This window comes from Tachyglossus aculeatus, chromosome 11, assembly GCF_015852505.1.
Source record: "Tachyglossus aculeatus isolate mTacAcu1 chromosome 11, mTacAcu1.pri, whole genome shotgun sequence".
NCBI classification, from domain to species: Eukaryota; Metazoa; Chordata; class Mammalia; order Monotremata; family Tachyglossidae; genus Tachyglossus; species Tachyglossus aculeatus.
In genome coordinates, this window is record NC_052076.1 from 47,539,926 (window position 1) to 47,558,422 (window position 18,497).

Genomic DNA, 18,497 nt, shown 5'->3' on the forward strand with positions numbered 1-18,497 from the left:
ATAGTAATGGTATTTAAGCGTTATCCAAAGCCCGATATTGCCGGAGATATTTGAAGATCTGATTATTGATTATATTTGATTAGAGAAGCAGCGTGGCTCAGTGGAAAGAGCCCGGGCTTTGAAGTCAGAGGTCATGGCTTCAAATCCGGCTCCGCCAACTGTCAGCTGTGTGACTTTGGGCAAGTCACTTAACTTCCCTGTGCGTCAGTTACCTCATCTGTAAAGTGGGGATGAAGACTGTGAGCCCCCCAAGGGACAACCTGATCACCTTGTAACCTCCCCAGCGCTTAGAACAGTGCTTTGCACATAGTAAGCGCTTAGCAAATGCCATTATTATTATTATTATTATTATTATTATTATTATTATTATCTTACTCTTATGAGTACTCAGGATGGGAAACCAGATGACCCTGGACTGTGAGCCCACTGTTGGGTAGGGACCGTCTCTATATGTTCCCAACTTGTACTTCCCAAGCGCTTAGTACAGTGCTCTGCACACAGTAAGTGCTCAATAAATACGATTGATTGATTGATTGACCCAAAGAAGAAACTTTCGGGACTCACAGATTGTGAAGATCTGCAGAAGCAGTTGGCCATGTGAGAAAATGATGATTTCCCATTATTGATATTACCAGTTTTAAGGGACTGTCACTCTGTTTTTCAGCTTTTATTTTACTTGGACCAAGTACCCCAAACCCACGCCATCTGTCTTGTATGCCTCTAGTGTCTTCAATCATTCATTCAATCATATTTATTGAGCGTTTACTGTGTGCAGAGCACTGTACTAAGCCCCTGGGAAGTACAAGTTGTCTTACCTGCTGTAGTTGGAAAGTCTTGCTACTATATTTGTATACTGACGTTTTACATCTGTGAAGGATTCTCCCACCCAGCAGTGAATTCAGGAGGCAGTTGTCATAGATCAATCAATCGTATTTATTGAGTGCTTACTGTGTGCAGAGCACTGTACTAAGCGCTTGGGAAGTACAAGTTGGCAACATATAGAGACAGTCCCTACCCAACAGTGGGCTTACAATCTAGATGGGGTTCAGAAAGTTTTATTTGCTAGCTAGAAGGAACCATTCATTCATTGTCGTATTTATTGAGCGCTTACTGTGTGCAGAGCACTGTACTAAGCGCTTGGGAAGTCCAAGTTGGCAACATATAGAGACGGTCCCTACCCAACCGCGGGCTCACAGTCTAGAAGGGGGAGACAGACAACGAAACAAAACATGTAGACGGGTGTCAAAATCGTCAGAACAAATAGAATTAAAGCTATATGCACATCAACAAAATAAAAAGAATAGTAAATATATACTAAACGTTTTCCAACGGCTGTTAACACTGTCCAAATATTTCCTAACATAGTGTTGTGATGACCCAGCCAAGAGGAAAAAGCCTCAATTGTATTTTCAACACAGTCTTATCGATGTCTGAAATATCTGAACCACTGTTTCAGGGAGCTGCATGCAGGCTTTGTATCTTGAGCCCCTCTGACCCGTGTCACCTCCCTCCCCGAAAACACTGATAATCAAGCAATCAATCGTATTTATTGAGCACTTACTGTGTGCAGAGCACTGTACTAAGCACTTGGGAAGTACAAGTTGGCAACATATAGAGACAGTCCCTACCCAACAGTGGGCTCTTGAGCTCTGAGCTCTATTTTTTTAAATTTTCCTATGGTATTTGTTAAGCGTTTACTATACGCCTGGCACTGTGCTAAGCGCCAGGGTAGATACAAGCTAATCTATTTCCAGGGAAATGGAGTGATTTTTCCTAAGCTCCTACAGCCGGCTAGTGGCAGAGCAAGGATTGAGTACCAGCTTTCTGGATACTCCGACCCATTCTCTTTTTACCAAACCACACTGTCCATACTGTGTGCAACTCTGACTGGATTTTTATGGACTATAGTCCATAGTCCAACCATAGAGAAGCAGCATGGCTCAGTGGAAAAGAGCCCGGGCTGGGAGTCAGAGGTCATGGGTTCAAATCCCGGCTCTGCCACTTAGCTGTGTGACTTTGGGTAACTCACTTCACTTCTCTGGGCCTCAGTTCCCTCATCTGTAAAATGGGGATGAAGACTGTGAGCCCCTCGTGGGACAACCTGATTACCTTGTATCTCCCCCAGTGCTTAGAACAGTGCTTTGCACATAGTAAGCACTTAACAAATACCAACATTATTGTTATTATTATTATTATGGCGTTCTTCAGGGCTGGACCACCTCCATCCAGCCAAAAAGGCTGATTCCCAGAATGCCAAGCTGGGAATCCCTAGGGATTGATGGTGCCTTGGGTGTCATCATTTGGGATAGGGGTAAGAGCCAGGCAGAGGGAATCCCAGCTCCACTACTTGTCAGCTGTGTGACTTTGGGCAAGTCACTTCACTTCTCTGGGCCTCAGTTACCTCATCTGTAACATGGGGATGAAGACTGTGAGCCCCCCGTGGGACAACCTGATCACCTTGTAACCTCCCCAGCGCTTAAGTGCTTGGCACATAGTAAGCGCTTAATAAATGCCATCATTATTATTATTATAGTCCCTCTCCCACAGGGGGCTCACCGTCTTAATCCCCATTTTAAAGATGAGGTAGCTGAGGCACAAAGTAGTGCAGTGACTTGCCCACGGTCACTTCTCAGACAAGTGGCAGACCCAGAATTAGAACCCAAGTCCTTCTGACTCCAAGTCCTATGCCTATCCACTAGACCATGCTGCTTCTCATAGAGCTCACCTCCTCTATGAGGCCTTCCCAGACTGAGCCCCCTTTTTCCATTCCCCCTGCCCTACCTCCTTCCCCTCCCCACAGCACCTGTATATATGTTTGTACAGATTTATTACTCTATTTTACTTGTACATATGTACTATTCTATTTATTTTGTCAATGATGTGCATCTAGCTTTACTTCTGTTTATTCAGATGACTTGACACCTGTCCCCATGTATTGTTTTGTTCTCTGTCTCCCCCTTCTAGACTGTGAGCCCATTGTTGGGTAGGGACCGTTTCTATATGTCGCCAACTTGGACTTCCCAAGCGCTTAGTCCAGTGCTCTGCACACAGTAAGTGCTCAGTAAATACGATTGAATGAATGAATGAATCCCCAGGCGACTTACCATGTGTCAGAGTCAGTGACCCAGCCAAGGTCTCTTTGCTCAGGCTCCTTGTGGGTGAAGAGTCTCTGAGCAGTTCTCCAGGGCTCAGCTTCCAGAGCTCCTGGGTCTTCTTCCTCAGGTTTGGGTCAGGCTGAGTGGTCCCCCTGGCCTTCTTGAAGTATCTCCAGAAAATGGCTGGGTCATCAGCTTGGTCAGAGCCCCCAAGTCAATCACCGTCTCCCCCTTCTAGACTGTGAGCCCACTGTTGGGTAGGGACCGTCTCTCTATGTTGCCAACTTGGACTTCCCAAGCGCTTAGTATAGTGCTCTGCACACAGTAAGTACTCAATAAATACGATTGAGTGAATGAATGAATGGTATTTATTGAGCACATTCTGGGAGCAGAGCACTGTACTAAGCACTTGGGAGAGTACAACACAACAGCGTTGGTAGACATGCTTCCTGCCCACAAGGAGCTTACAGTCTAGAGGCATGTTTACATCACAGCATTTACATGTTTAAATTGATTCATACCTGAATGATTGGCTCTGTGTACTTAAAATCTAAGCTTCTGAAAGGCAGAGATCGTTTCTTTTTGTTTGCTACTCCCTTAACCCTACAGAATCTAGAATGACCCCTTTCATCTTGTGAGCCCCAGTAGATGTTAACTGATGATGAGTTTTCTCCATCTGATACATTTAGACGCATATAAGAGAAGCAGCATGGCCCAGAGGAAAGAGCACGGGCCTGGGAATTAGAGGACTTGGGTTCTAATTCCGGCCCTACCACTTGTCTGCTGTGTGACCTTGGGCAAGCCACTTAAGTTCTCTGTGCCTTGGTTACCTCTTCTGTAAAATGGGGATTAAGACTGTGAGTGCAATTATCTTGTATCTATCCCAGCACTTAGTATAGTACCTGGCACATAGTGACTGCTTAACAAATGCCATAGGGGAAATATATATATATATATATATATATGAAACCTTTTGGGGTATGTGATCTCTCCATCCTGTAAAACCTTTTAAAAAGTTCATAAGCATCTGTAGAGAAGGAAACATCCTTTGGTAACAATCCCAGTGTCTCTCAAAACAGAGGTCTGCTTCTTAAAAATACAAAATGAGAAGGTACTTTGCACGATGAGCTATGTTTGCGGAGGTATAGTAGTCCAGGAAAGGAAGCAAATTATTTTGAGTTCTCCTCTCTATCCCATTGCAGCAAAATATTTTCTGAAGTATGAATAAGGAGCACATAGAAATGAGCCAGTATGGGTTTTGTACAGATTTATTACTCTATTTATTTTACTTGTACATGTTTACTATTCTATTTATTTTATTTTGTTAATATGTTTTGTTTTGTTGTCTGGCTCCCCCTTCTAGACTGTGAGCCCGTTGTTGGGTAGGGACCGTCTCTATATATTGCCAGCTTGTACTTCCCAAGTGCTTAGTACAGTGCTCTGCACACAGTAAGCGCTCAATAAATGCGAATGAATGAATGAATGAGGAAGGTATGTGTTTAAACCAGCCTACCAAAGTTCAGGTCTACCAAAATAATGCTTATGGCCCACATAATGTTCACTAGCCCTTCTCTCGGGATCAACGCGATTTTGTGTCTGACGCAATGGAAAGTCAATTACTTAAAACAAAGTATTTAAAATTCATATTAACATCTTTTCTTTCTCACAGCATGATTTCTTTTAGGCTTGGGGCTAGCCAGAAAGTTTCTATTTGTGCAGATGTTCCAAACCCTCTCTAAAGCTATGCCACTTGATTGATTTCACAGTATAGAGGCGTCATTCTGTCGGGTCTACTGAGTTTCTCTTCGAAATGTTTGCTTGTACCTCATTCTCGGTGGAACTTCTGTTCTCTTGGTCCCAACCTAAGCCCTGAGAGTATTTGTCGTAGTGTATTGTTGAGGATGTCAGGTGCCCCCTCCTGCTGCCATGGGGAGTGCCCACCCCATTGTCCAGGCTTTGTCACCGGTGGGTTTTGCTTTTTAGACAAGTGTCCTCAGAACAGGAAAGGTACCACCAACTACATTTCAACGGCCGCCTTTTAGCTGTCAAATTGGAAATGAATCTATGTCCAAGATAACGTAGCCTATCCTTGTCCAAGCGACATAGAAGTGAAAGACTTGAGATATATTCATTCATTCATTCAATCGTATTTATTGAGCAATATATGATTAATAATAATAATAATGATGGTATTTGTTAAGCGCTTACTATGTGCAAAGCACTGTTCTAAGCACTGGGGGGATACAAGGTGATCAGGTTGTCCCATGTGGGGCTCATAGTCCTAATCCCCATTTTACAGATGAGGGAACTGAGGCCCAGAGAAGTTAAGTGACTTGCCCAAAGTCACACAGCTGACAGTTGGCGGAGCCAAGATTTGAACGCATGACCTCTGACTCCAAAGCGCAGGCTCTCTCCACTGAGCCACGGTGCTTCGCAGAGAGTAGTAATCCCTGAGTCAAGGAAGTTGAGTGCTTGATTTGGGGACAACCCAAAAGTCTGTCAGAAGTAGCTCATTTGGCAGGGAACGATTCTTTTGAACAACCAACTTGAAACCCCATTTATTGGGGAACGGTATTTCGATAATGGCTTTACAAGAGTGGGAGGAGTTGGAAGAATCCTTCCAATATCTTCCCTGCTGGAACTAAAGCTTTGCCTTATTCCCTGGGAATTAGTTTTTCCCCAAACTGGAAAATTGGTAGTTGAAAAGGCAAGGGGCAGCTGATGTCCTCTCCAGCTGTCATTTCAAAGGCTGGGCTTGTTCCCAGCCCACAGGATCACTGCTATTAAGCTGGCTGCGGTACCCACAGACGATACAAACTTAATAACCCAGAAAGCACCAAAACAGTTGCTCCGTGAACTCATTAGTGTGAACCCCTTCTACCTGACAGAAGGCTGGATATGATGACTTCTTGAACCAATTGGTGGAAAAGTTGACTTAGCTGCAGGGCCAAGCAAGTCCACTGTACGTCCCTGATAGTTGTGTTTCAGAAATATGGACGAAACAAGCTAAGTCCTAGTAGGGCCACCCCAGGATGTTCCCATCGGCAGTGAACCCTGAGTGTCCTGACTATTCCAAACAGAGCTCTGGGCCCGATCACCAGGAAGTTGTGGGCCTTCTTCCCCCTCTGGGTGGTCATTTCTCCATCCCAGAAGTCCAGGATCCCCCAAGTAAGCCGAGACCACCAGATTGGTGACCTGAACTTGCACACAGGATCTGAAGATATCCCAGTCTCTCCAAGATCAGTCTGAACCTCCCTGAGAAAAATCTTTACGTGGCTGAAATTTTGCAACCCGTCATAACCCAGGACGAACCGGACCCCAAAGGGTCTGGAGCCCAGCCCCTTTCTGGACCCCACCAGACTTTGGAGAGGCAGCAGGTTGTCTGAAAGCTTTGAGTATGCACAGAAGCCGTTACGCTTGTACATCCCAGCCTGTCCAACTGTGGATCCTTATTCCAGGAGCTCCACCATTGGACAGACTGACTCATCCAGCAACCTCCTCTAGGCATGTACCGAACAAGGGAAAAGAAATCCCTTATGGTCAGCCAGAGAGATTTGCCCAGGCCCAAGTCTAGCCCAAAGTCACCCAGCCTTAATCCTGGTGGGACCTTACTCTGTTCTGCCCCTTCTGTCCTCTGGAGAAGGCTCCAAAAACTGGTTTTCAAGCCAAACCTCTCAGTTTCAGACAGAGTAAACTCTCTTCTGGATCCTCAGGAAGGAAATAGTGGCTGAAAAATGGTCAAGGCCCCAGGTCAGAGAAAGGTACTGTAAAAATAGCTACACTCTCCTTCTGTTGTGAAAGACAAAGACTCATTCAGTAGGTGTGTTTACAGGGGTGGAATTCCTAGTTGGGGAGTCTGTTCATTCATTCATTCATTCAATCGTATTTATTGAGCGCTTACTTTGTGCAGAGCACTGGACTAAGCGCTTGGGAAGTCCAAGTTGGCAACATATAGAGACGGTCCCTACCCAACAGCGGGCTCACAGTCTAGAAGGGGGAGACAGACAACAAAACATATTAACAAAATAAAATAAATAGAATAGAATAGAATAAATATGAATAAAATAGAATCTAACTATTCTCAGATTGGTACCAGACTCTTGCATGTTCCCACCATAAAAGAGCAGGGGAAACCCTTCTGGAAAGGCGATATCAAAATATGGTTTAGAAAAGAAAAATTCACTTCACAAAGTGGTTCCAAGGAAAGATGAAATATTAGTGACTTTTTGGATTCATGTCAGTCCCACAGAGCTAGGCAAACAAGAGAGGCCACCAGACACATGCAGCCCTCCAAAAGTGAGATGAAGGCCAACATTACCCACAGAGAGACAAAATGTCTGGCCAGGGAAGAGGCCCTGCTCTTGAAAGGAATTTGTGAGTTATTACTTTTTTAAAATAAAATACATTACAATGTGTGAGTTCATTTTTACAATTCCATATTTTAGAGAAAAAGGTGGCCGACTTGGAGGAGATCGCTCTTGGAAAAATCCAAAAAAAACCTTTTTGAGCTTTTGAAGTATCTAGGGTCCCAGTGTCTCTATTCTTCCTTGAGACACCATGTTCTGAAACTGCTATTTCAGATGAACACTAGAGTTGGGATTTGTCATTTTGTTGGGTGTCACGTAAATCCCATAAACTTCTGCACGTCCTGGAGTGTTTCCGAAGTCTAGTGGTGAACTACTAGGGAAAATCCTCAGTTCAAATCCTGCTTGGGAAATGAAATTACAATAGAAAAGAACTAAATGCCAACTTGCCCAGTGAAAAGATTGAATTAGAGGGGATATATATATATATATACATATATAGTCCTACTTAGATTATGAGCCCCCTGTGGGATATAGACTGTGTCCAACCTAATTAACTTGTAGATTAACTTGTAGTCTTTTAGACTGTGAGCCCACTGTTGGGTAGGGACTGTCTCTATATGTTGCCAACTTGTACTTCCCAAGCGCTTAGTACAGTGCTCTGCACACAGTAAGCGCTCAATAAATACGATTGATGATAATTAACTTGTATCGACCTTGTATCTTGGTTCTCATGCTATATATTTAGAAATATATATGCAAATATGCATATGTATGTATAGTCATCCTTTGTGTTTGAAGATGGCACTACTGCGTGGCTTAGTGGAAAGCGCATGGGCTTGGAAGTCAAAGGTTGTGAGTTCTAATCCTGGCTCCACCACTTGTCAACGGTGTGACTTTGGCCAAGTCACTTCTCTGTGCCTCAGCTACCTCATCTGTAAAATGAGGATTAAGACTGTGAGCTCCAAGTGGGATAACCTCATTACGTTGTATCTACCCCAGCGTTTAGAACAGTGCTTGGCACATAGTAAGCGCTTAACAAATACCATATAAGTGACATTATACAGTGTGGAACCAAACTTCTTGACTTCGCCAGTTGTACCCAGAGATCGTCCTTTGTTGGGTCATCATATTTGTCGTTTTGCAGCATTGTTTGATGTGTTTGATATCATCGATGGTATGGAGTGTTTGAGTGCTTACTATGTATAGAGCACTGTACTAAGCTCTTTAGTACAGTGCTCTGCACACAGTAAGCGCTCAATAAATACGATCGAATGAATGAATGAAACACAGTACAACAGAGTTGGTAGTCATGTTTCCTGCCCACAGTGAGTTTACAATCTAGAGGGAGAGAAGGATATTAATATAAATAAATAATTTATAACATATAGTTTAAAGCTATGTGCATAGATTCATTCATTCATTCAATCGTATTTATTGGGCGCTTAAGGTGTGCAGAGCACTGTACTAAGCGCTTGGGAAGTACAAGTTGACAACATATAGAGATGGTCCCTACCCAACAACGGGCTCACAGTCTATGCTAAGTGGTTGAGGGTGGAGCCCAAAGGTCATGGATCCAAGTGCATAGGCAGTGTGGCTCAGTGGAAAGAGCCCGGGCTTTGGAGTCAGAGGCCATGGGTTCAAACCCCGGCACTGCCAATTGTCAGCTGTGTGACTTTGGGCAAGTCACTTAACTTCTCTGTGCCTCAGTTTCCTCATCTGTAAAATGGGGATTAAGACTGTGAGCCCCCTGTGGGACAATCTGATCACCTTGTAACCTCCCCAGTGCTTAGAACAGTGCTTTGCACATAGTAAGCGCTTAATAAATGCCATCATTATTACTATTATTATAGGCAGCGCAGAATGGAGAAGGAGGCAGAGGAAAAGAGAGCTTAATCGAGGAAGGCATCTTGGTATTAGCTAGACTCCTCTCTTTCTTTCAGTTCCCATAAGCAGTCAGTTGCCAAATCCTGGTGGAGGTTTTTCCATAATGATAGATAACATTGATTAATTGACATTTCCAAAATCATCCCCTTTCTCTCCATCCAAATTCATTCATTCATTCATTCAATCGTATTTATTGAGCGCTTACTGTGTGCAGAGCACTGTACTAAGTGCTTGGGAAGTACCAGTTGGCAACATATAGAGACGGTCCCTACCCAACAGTGGGCTCACTGTCTAGAAGGGGGAGACAGAGAATAAAACAAAACATATTAACAGAATAAAATAAATAGAATAAATATGTACAAGTGAAATAAATAGAGTAATAAATACTTACAAACACATATACGTATATACAGGTGCTGTGGGGAAGGGAAGGAGGTAAGGTGGGGGAAGATGGAGAGGGGGAAGGGGGGAGAGGAAGGAGGGGGCTGAGTGTGGGAAGGCCTCTTGGAGGAGGTGAGCTCCCAGTAGGGCCTTGAAGGGAGGAAGAGAGCTAGCTTGGCAGATGTGGGGAGGGAGGGCATTCTAGGCCAGGGGGATGATGTGGGCCGGGAATGCCCAAATGCCCAAATGGTTAAACCAGACACTTGTCATATCCCTATTTGACTATTGCATCAGCCTCTTCACTTGTCTCCCTGCCTCCAGTCTCTCCCCTCTCCAGCCAGTACGTCCCACTACTACCCAGATCATTTTTCTAAAACATCATATCTCCACTCCTCAAAAACCTTCCATGGGTACCAATTCCCCTAGCATCAAGTAGAAATTCCTGGTCATTGGCCTCAAGGCACTGTTGGTGCGGTTATCCACTCTCTTCTCCCCCTGCATGCCAATTCAGAATAATATTTATTGAGTTCCTATCCATTCATTCATTCAGTCGTATTTATTGAGCGCTTACTGTGTGCAGAGCACTGTACTAAGCGCTTGGGAAGTACAAGTTGGCAACATATAGAGACGGTCCCTACCCAACAGTGGGCTCACAGTCTAGAAGTGGGGGGGGCACAGGCACTGTACTGAATGCTATGAGGAGTACAGTAGAATTAGTAGATGTGATCTCTGACCTCAAGGAGCTTAGCAATCTAGTGGGGGAGGTACATGAAAATAAATTTCAGGGAGGAGGAAATAACAGTGGAAAAAAAGATGCACGTTAAGTGCTGGAGAGGTGTGCAAGTGCCCAAATAGCTGACGCAGAAACACTGAAGTGGTAGGGGGGATATAGAGAGGGCAGATAAGAAATGAACTTGGGAAGAATTCCTGAAAGAGATGAGATTTCAGAAGGGTTTTGACGGTGGGGGGAACAGTAGTCTGCTGGGTATGAAGTGGGAGGGAGTTTCCAGCAGGAGAGAGGATGTGAGCAAAATGTTGGCACTAGAGAGACAAGAACAAAGTGAGTACTTGTATTCCTCTCGAGCTAACCTGTTTACAGAACCTTGCACCTGTTTTCCCCCGCCTTGGAACTCCCTCCCTCTTACTATCTGCCACACCACACCTCTCCCTTCCTCCATAGTCCTTCTGAAGTTACATCTCCTCTAGGAGGTCTTCCCTGATTATTTTCTTTTTTCTCCAGCCCCCGGCACCTTCCCACTCACAACTAACTCCTCAGCATCTCGGCACTAACTACACATTTGTGTACTGACAACTTTTGACTTGTGTGCAGAAATTATTCATGCTCAGAGCAACTTCGGCATCAACACAATTAAAAGTGCACGGTAGAAAAGATTGGTTTTTCCTTTGAAGTCCTCTTAGCTCGTTGCTGATTTCAAACAAAATGGTCAGAAGTGAGAATAACGAAACCACTGGTCAGTTTTCACGGAGCAGGGATTTGGGGAAGCACATTACCATTGAAAAATACTTCAGCGGTGTAGGGGGAATGGTATCTCTTTTCATTTTCTTCACTTGAGAAACTGAATGAGTTTCAGCTCCACTCAGCTCTTCCCAAAGCTGCTAGTGCCACAACTTGGGTGAGACCTCTCAATGAATGATCCGTGATGTAACAGAAATGCACTCGCATCAGAGCAAACAGAACCTCGGCGGCCAGCAAAATTGCTTCGTCCGATGTTCGTGCTGCAGGATCTTGTTTTCTTTATGGCTTTGTTGTAGAACGAATTTCTCTTTCCTTTTCTTTAGGTGACACCTGGCTCTGAGGGTAAAGAAGGAGAACTTTTGGTCAAGGGGCCCTCGGTGTTTCGAGAGTACTGGAACAAGCCTGCAGAAACCAGAAACGCTTTCACTCCTGATGGCTGGTTTAAAACAGGTCAGGCCGATTTTAGTTTTACCCGGTTTAACGTGCAGCATTTGGAGGGGGATGTCCGGGAACGCAGGCTGCAGTGTCAGCTTCGTATCTTGGGCAGTGCCAGTCTTTCTGACTGAAGGCAAAGCACAGCTATCGTAATCCTCTAGAGAGGTGGATGGAGATACCTCATATATGCAGGCAAGCTGGCAGCATTGTTGTAAATGGGATTCCCTCGAATGCTGAGCCCCAAAACAGCATTGACCCAGATGATATGCTGCTGTTGCTCACTATTATTACTAACATTTCTTCAGATCTTACAGTATATAAAGGGATGTGCTAAATATTGGAGTGTATTTTCCCCAGAATCAAAATAAGATATAGTCCTTGGTCCATAGGGGTTCACAATCTAAACGGTGGAGGATATGTAACATGTAACATGTACAACATAGGTAACATGTAACACATGTGTAACACATTACAACATATGTAACAACAATAATATAATCCAATCAATAAAAACAGAAAATTCAGCAATTCAAAAATATTGACAATTATCAAAAGTTGCCCACCACCAGTTAGGAGTGAGGTCATTGCCTCCTTCTTCCTCTCTATTTTCCCCCAATAGGGATGCTGTGGGGACTATCTCTTTTTAATCTCGGGAGTTAGGATGGGTAGGGGACCTTTTCCTCGTCCCCTTGTACCCCAAGATCAAAAGTAATTTTGTTGTATATGGAGTTTCAGCAATTACTTAACATTATTCTGTGAATTAAAGCCCGTTCTCTTTGCATAAGAGGCAGGGGCAAACCTGATTCATTGTTTGAAATAATGAATGTGGGTAAGGTAAAACTTGTCACCCTAGTGAAAAGGAACCCTGAGTTAATATCCGTAAAGCATCGGAGGTTGTTTTGGTTTACTGCAAGATGTGAAATTTGCATATGGGTTACATCTCTGCCATATCAGTTTATCCTTTCTGTGTGAACATTTGCTCCAGCTCTGGCTATGATAATAACACATCCCAATACTTTGAATTCAGCCACTTTTTGGATATAATCAATGTGAAGAGGCCAGTTCTAGTCCATCTCATAGCCTGCGGGTTTTAAAGTAATGAATATTCCATCTTTCTGGAAAAGTCCTCTATAGACTGCGAAAGGACAAGTTTGCATCTTACAAGTTGTCTACCTTTGGCAGCAAGTATTTATTGCAGTTCCCTGATAAGGTGACCCAGTAGGACCAAGAGTAAGCCTATAACTGGCACCGTGTCTGTTTTTTAGTTTCATTCTAAATGATTCCAGAGTAAATTCTGAAACTTGAACATATTGAAACTTCATCTACTCCCACGCCCACCCTCTTGAAGAACTCATTTGCTCCCAAGGCTTCAACTACCATCTTTGCCTGGATGATTCCCAAATTTACCTTGCCATCCCTGACCTCTCTCCTTCTCCGCAGTCTCGTATTTCTTCCTGCCTTCAACACATCTCTGCCTGGATGTCCCACTAAATATGTCCAGAAACAGAACTCCCCATCTTCCCATCCAAACCCAGCCCTCCCTCTGCCTTTCCCATCACTGTAGACAAAGCACTGTCCTTTGTGTCTCACCATCCTGTAACCTTGGCATTATCCTTGGCTCATCTCTCTCTTTTAACCCACATATTCAATTTGTCACCAAATGCTGTCAGTTCTACTTTCCCATTTCCTAAAATCTTCCCTTTCCTCCTTACCCCTCTTGACTGAGAGCTCGACATGGTCAGGGAATGTGTCTGTTTGTTGTTGTACTCTCCCAAGAACTTAATACAGTGCTTTGTAACACAGTAAGCGCTCAATAAATTCTAGACTGTGAGCCCACTGTTGGGTAGGGACCATATCTATATGTTGCCAACTTGTACTTCTCAAGCGCTTAGTACTGTGCTCTGCACACAGTAAGTGCTCAATAAATATGATTGAATGAATGAATGAATAAATACAACTGAATGAATGAATCCAAACTGTTACTACGTTGACCAACACTTGTATTCCACTTTGAGTACTACATCCGCCTTCTCCCTGACTTTCCTGCCTCCTGTCTCTCCCCACTCCAGTCCGTACTTCACCCTGCTGCCCAGGTCATTTTTCTAAAATACCATTCAGTCCGCATCTCCCCACTCGTCAAGAACTTCCAAGTGTTTGCCCATCCACCTCTGCATCAAACAGAAACTCCTTACCATCAGCCCTAAAGCACTCAATCAGCTTGGCCCCTCCTATCTGACCCCTCTATTTCCTAGTCCAGCCCTCACATTTCGTTCCTCTGGCGCCAGCTTGCTCATTGTGCCTTGCTCTCATCTATCTCGCTGCTCCCTGCTTTCCCACATCCTCCCTCTGGCATGGAACTCCTCCCCCTCTATATACACCAGACTCCCACTGTCCCCACCTTCAAAGCCATACTGAAGTCACATCTCCTCCAAGAGGCCTTCCCAGATTAAGCCTTCTTTTCTTCAACTCCCTCTCCCTTCTGTGTCACCTAAGCAATTATATCTGTATCCTTTGAGCACTTGATATTCACCCCACCCTCAACCCCACAGCACTTATGTACGATGACACGCAAATTCGTGAAGCGTTCTGTATTTTTTTACTTGTACATATCTATTCTATTTATTTTATTTTGTTAATATGTTTTGTTTTGTTCTCTGTCTCCCCCTTCTAGATTGTGAGCCCACTGATGGGTAGGGACCATCTCTATGTGTTGCCAACTTGTACTTCCCAAGCGCTTAGTACAGTGCTCTGCACACAGTAAGCGCTCAATAAATACGATTGATTGATTGGTTGATATCCATGTAAGCAATTATATCTGTATCCTTTGAGCACTTGATATTCACCCCACCCTCAACCCCACAGCACTTACGTACATATCCGTGATTTATTTTAATGTGCGTCTCCCCCTCTAGCCTATAAGCTCCCTGTCGTCAGGGAACATTCATTCAATCGTATTTATTGAGTGCCAGCTCTGCCGCTTGTCAGCTGTGTGACTTTGGGCAAGTCACTTAATTTCTCTGTGCCTCAGTTACCTCATCTGTACAATGGGAATTAAGATTGTGAGCCCCACATGGGACAACCTGATCACACTGTATCCTCCCCAGCGCTTAGAACAGTGCTTTGCACATAGTAAGTACTTAACAAATACTAAAATTATTATTATTATTACTGTGTGCAGAGCACTGTCCTAAGCGCTTGGAAGAGTACAGAACAACAATAAACAGACACATTTCCTGCCCACAATGAGCGTACAGTCTAGAGAACATGTCTACCTACTCTGTTGTACTCTCTCAAGCGCTTAGGACAGTGCTGTGCACAGAATAAGTGCTTAATACCACTGATTGATTGATTCCTAGATTAATGGTGCAGTAGAGGAAAATATATATAGGTTGATCAGAAGTCATCAAACCCTGGACTTGGTGATCCATCTTTGGATCATCTCAGCCTTGGTGGGATCATCACCTTTCAGCTACATTGTCACACGCCAAACCAATAATGTTCTATTTTTGGGAACTTCTGAAAGGAGATGAACTCTGGAAGCCCACTCCCAAGATAAGCCTCCAGCTTCCTTTAGAAACCTAAGAAAACGCAAAGATTCCCTGGTAATGTCTCTGTGTATCATCCCCCTGCCTCCGGAAAACAGACTAGCTCTCACCTATTCTGTAGAATTAGAGGGAAGAGGAGAGAGTAGGAAGAAAGATGATAGAGTTTCTGTGAATCTGTATGTGAGAGAGGCGGGGTGAAAACACCACTTAAAAATACTAATCAATGCCCACCTGGTGGGTTGCATGTTGGTGTAGCTTAGCAACCTCTCTGGTATCCCCCAGCATTCCCAAGAGCTGCTAAGTTTAATTTTGTTATGTTTTACAGAGTTTGTGTGCTCCTCCATTCCCGAGAATTTGTCAGGGAGGACAGGAAGGGTGGGCCAGCAGACTGTTCCTGTTGTCATTAGGGTGCTTCAGAACCCCAAAAAGTTACATAGCCTTTTATGTCGATTACTGGGGAAAGGGGAGAGGACAAGGAGAGAGTGGTTAGGAAGAGATGGCCAGGGTAAAGGTAAATGAGGAATTTCCTTTTGGCTGTCTACTTCCACGGTTTTCAGTATTTTTGGTGATTGAATAACTGAAGAGTTTGCTGGGTTTTTCCATTTTTTGTAAATGATATTTGTTTTGTGCCAGGCACTGTACTAAGTGTTCCGGTAGATACACTGAGCCCCCTCCTCCCAGACTGAGCCCCTTCCTTCCTCTCCCCCTCCCCGCCGCCCTACCTCTTTCCCCTCCCCACAGCACCTGTATATATGTTTGTACAGATTTATTACTCTATTTATTTTATTTGGACATATTTACTATTCTATTTATTTTATTTTGTTAATATGTTTTGTTTTGTCCTCTGTCTCCCCCTTCTAGACTGTGAGCCCATTGTTGGGTAGGGACCGTCTCTATATGTTGCCAACTTGTGGAAGGAAGGAAGGAAAGGAAGGAAGGAGGGAGGGAGGGAAGGAAGGAAGGAAGGAAAGAAAGAAAGAAAGAGAGAAAGAAAGAAGAAAGAAAGAAAGAAAGAAAGAAAGAAAGAAAGAAAGAAAGAAAGAAAAAAGAAAAGAAAAGAAAAGAAAAGAAAGAAAAAGACAATCAGGTTGGACACAGTCCCTGTGTGACACAGGGCTCACAGTCTTAATCCCCATTTTACAAATGAGGTACCTGAGGGAGAGGAAAGTTGTGACTTGCCCAAGATCACAAAGTAGACTTGTGGCTGAACCAGGTTTAGAAATCAGGTCAACTGAGTTCCAGGCCCATGCTCTTTCCAGTTGGCCACACTGCTTCTCTAGGAAGACCCAGAATAGTCTCAGGTTTACAATTTTTGATCCATTAGATCTAGTTTCCAGTCCACTGGGAAGAGCCTAGGCTGTTTCCATTCCAGCTAGGCTGTTGGTACACCGCTTTTTATTCATGTGAGCAGAGCACATATATATATGAAGAACGCTAAAGGGAATAAAAATGAGGCATAAGCTAAGAAAAAGCACTCCTCTTTCTCCCCTCCTTTTGCTGCTAGCAAAGCCTGCTTGCCGTTCTCTGCAAACTGGAGTCTGGAGACCAACCTTGTGTTTGTGGGGTGATCATCCTGCCCACCATTCTTAGTGTCTGCCACTGGTGGCTAGTCAATGGGGGCTGTGACTTGTTGCTGAATAATAATAATGATGGCATTTGTTAAGCACTTACTGTGAGCAAAGCACTGTACTAAGCGTTGGGGAGGATATAAGGTGATCAGGTTATCCCACGGGGGGCTCACAGTCTTAATTCCCATTTTACAGCTGAGGTAACTGAGGCACAGAGAAGTTAAGTGACTTGCCCACAGTCACACAGCTGGCAATTGGCGGAGCCTGGATTTGAACTCTGACTCCCAAGCCCGGGCTCTTTCGACTGAGCCACGAGGCTTCACGCTGCTGAAGCCTCAGGGTTCGCATCCCCAGATCTGGAACTGTCATCTCAAAGCATTTAATGTTTTTAAAAGTTTTCCATCTTCATCGTCGTCGTCTTCTTTCTCTCTCTCTCTCTCACATACACACACAATTAGATACATCCAGTCACCATAGATTCCTTCCTTCTCCATCTTTCAGCTCTCTAACCTCTGTTCTCCCACTCAACAGAACAAGAGTTTTGTGAGTTTCAAGGGAGGGAAGATGAGGAACCAGTGCGACTGTTCTTCACCTGCAGGTTGAGCTGCATTTTCTGATCTGCCAAAGACAGAGAGGATGGGCCAAGTTCTGGAGAGGTTTTGAGAAACCCCTGCATACTCACACACACACACTTTGAAGTTCTAAAAATGGAATATACTATCTGATGTGATCACATATTGTAATTTGTATTTCAAAATAATTCTCAGAATACACTGGCACTCATCTTTGTTATTTTATTACAGAGTACTTGCTGGAAGTTGTTTTAGCATTATTTTATTTTCCAATGCCTCTGTTACTGGAGTTATGCTGTTGAAATTTGAGTATTGACGCACATTCTACTTGTTGAACGTGTTTTTCCATTGTTTATCCAACTACATTTAAGCTAGCTAATTTGGCGGTTACAAAGCCAAGTATTTTTTTTTAATTCAGTATATTAAAAACCACATCACTTGAACCATTTCCCATTTCTCCTTTATTGAATCATGTTATAGGATCATACACAGTCTGGGTTTAGTATGCGACTTTCCAATTTTCCTCCTTTTGTGACCAGCTTCGTTTATATTTAATTCGGGATACCAAGGCGCAGATATCTCTTTTTCTTCTTTTAAAAAAACACAAGAACTAAAAACCCTGTGAATTTTGCCAGCAGCCAAGTTCACTGAGTTTGATGATGGCAGCAAGCAATGCAGAATGTGGGGCAGTCAGCTTTAAAAACATTTTTAGTCAACACTCCTGATGAATATTTCAGTTGAAAAGGAATAGCATGCATTAATTATTGTAAAGAGATGTCTTTAGGAGAAAATGATTTTGAAATTCAGTTTAATTTCATTGTAATGCGCTGCAAACAGGAAGGGAGTATGTGTGTTTAATTGGCTCTCGGGGGTAAGGCCTGGAAGATGGCATGCCTTTGTCACAGGCCATTAGCGATACAGACTGCATAATGAGAGCGTACAATCAGCTCACAGCTGCTGGCTCCTACGGGGAGAGAATGATATTAAATAGAAATCAGTATAAATTAAACTTAACCCTTTCTCTGGCCAAATTTAACTTGCAATTCAGGGAGCCGGGTGAAAGCAAGAAAGTAGCACCAGCCAGGATCTGACAAGGGAAGGGATCAGATATTCCTCGGTCAGCTCACTAGCCTCCACATTGTACTCCTTCTGTTCACTGAGGAATTGGTTTCTGGAAACTAGGAAAGAGGTCATTCTCGTTACATATCTATTCTATGTATTTTATTTTGTTAG

The 18,497-nt window shown here is 43.7% G+C and overlaps 1 protein-coding gene across 8 annotated transcripts in view; it reads left to right on the forward strand.

Annotated features, from left to right (window-relative positions):
* ACSF3 (acyl-CoA synthetase family member 3) overlaps positions 1-18,497 on the forward strand; it is a 243,014-nt gene that overhangs the window by 133,176 nt on the left and 91,341 nt on the right. For all 8 annotated transcript variants that reach the window (XM_038754789.1, XM_038754788.1, XM_038754786.1 and 5 more), the window contains one exon: positions 11,468-11,594. In XM_038754789.1, the coding sequence (XP_038610717.1) occupies positions 11,468-11,594 (127 nt within the window). The remainder of the gene's footprint in view (positions 1-11,467; positions 11,595-18,497) is intronic.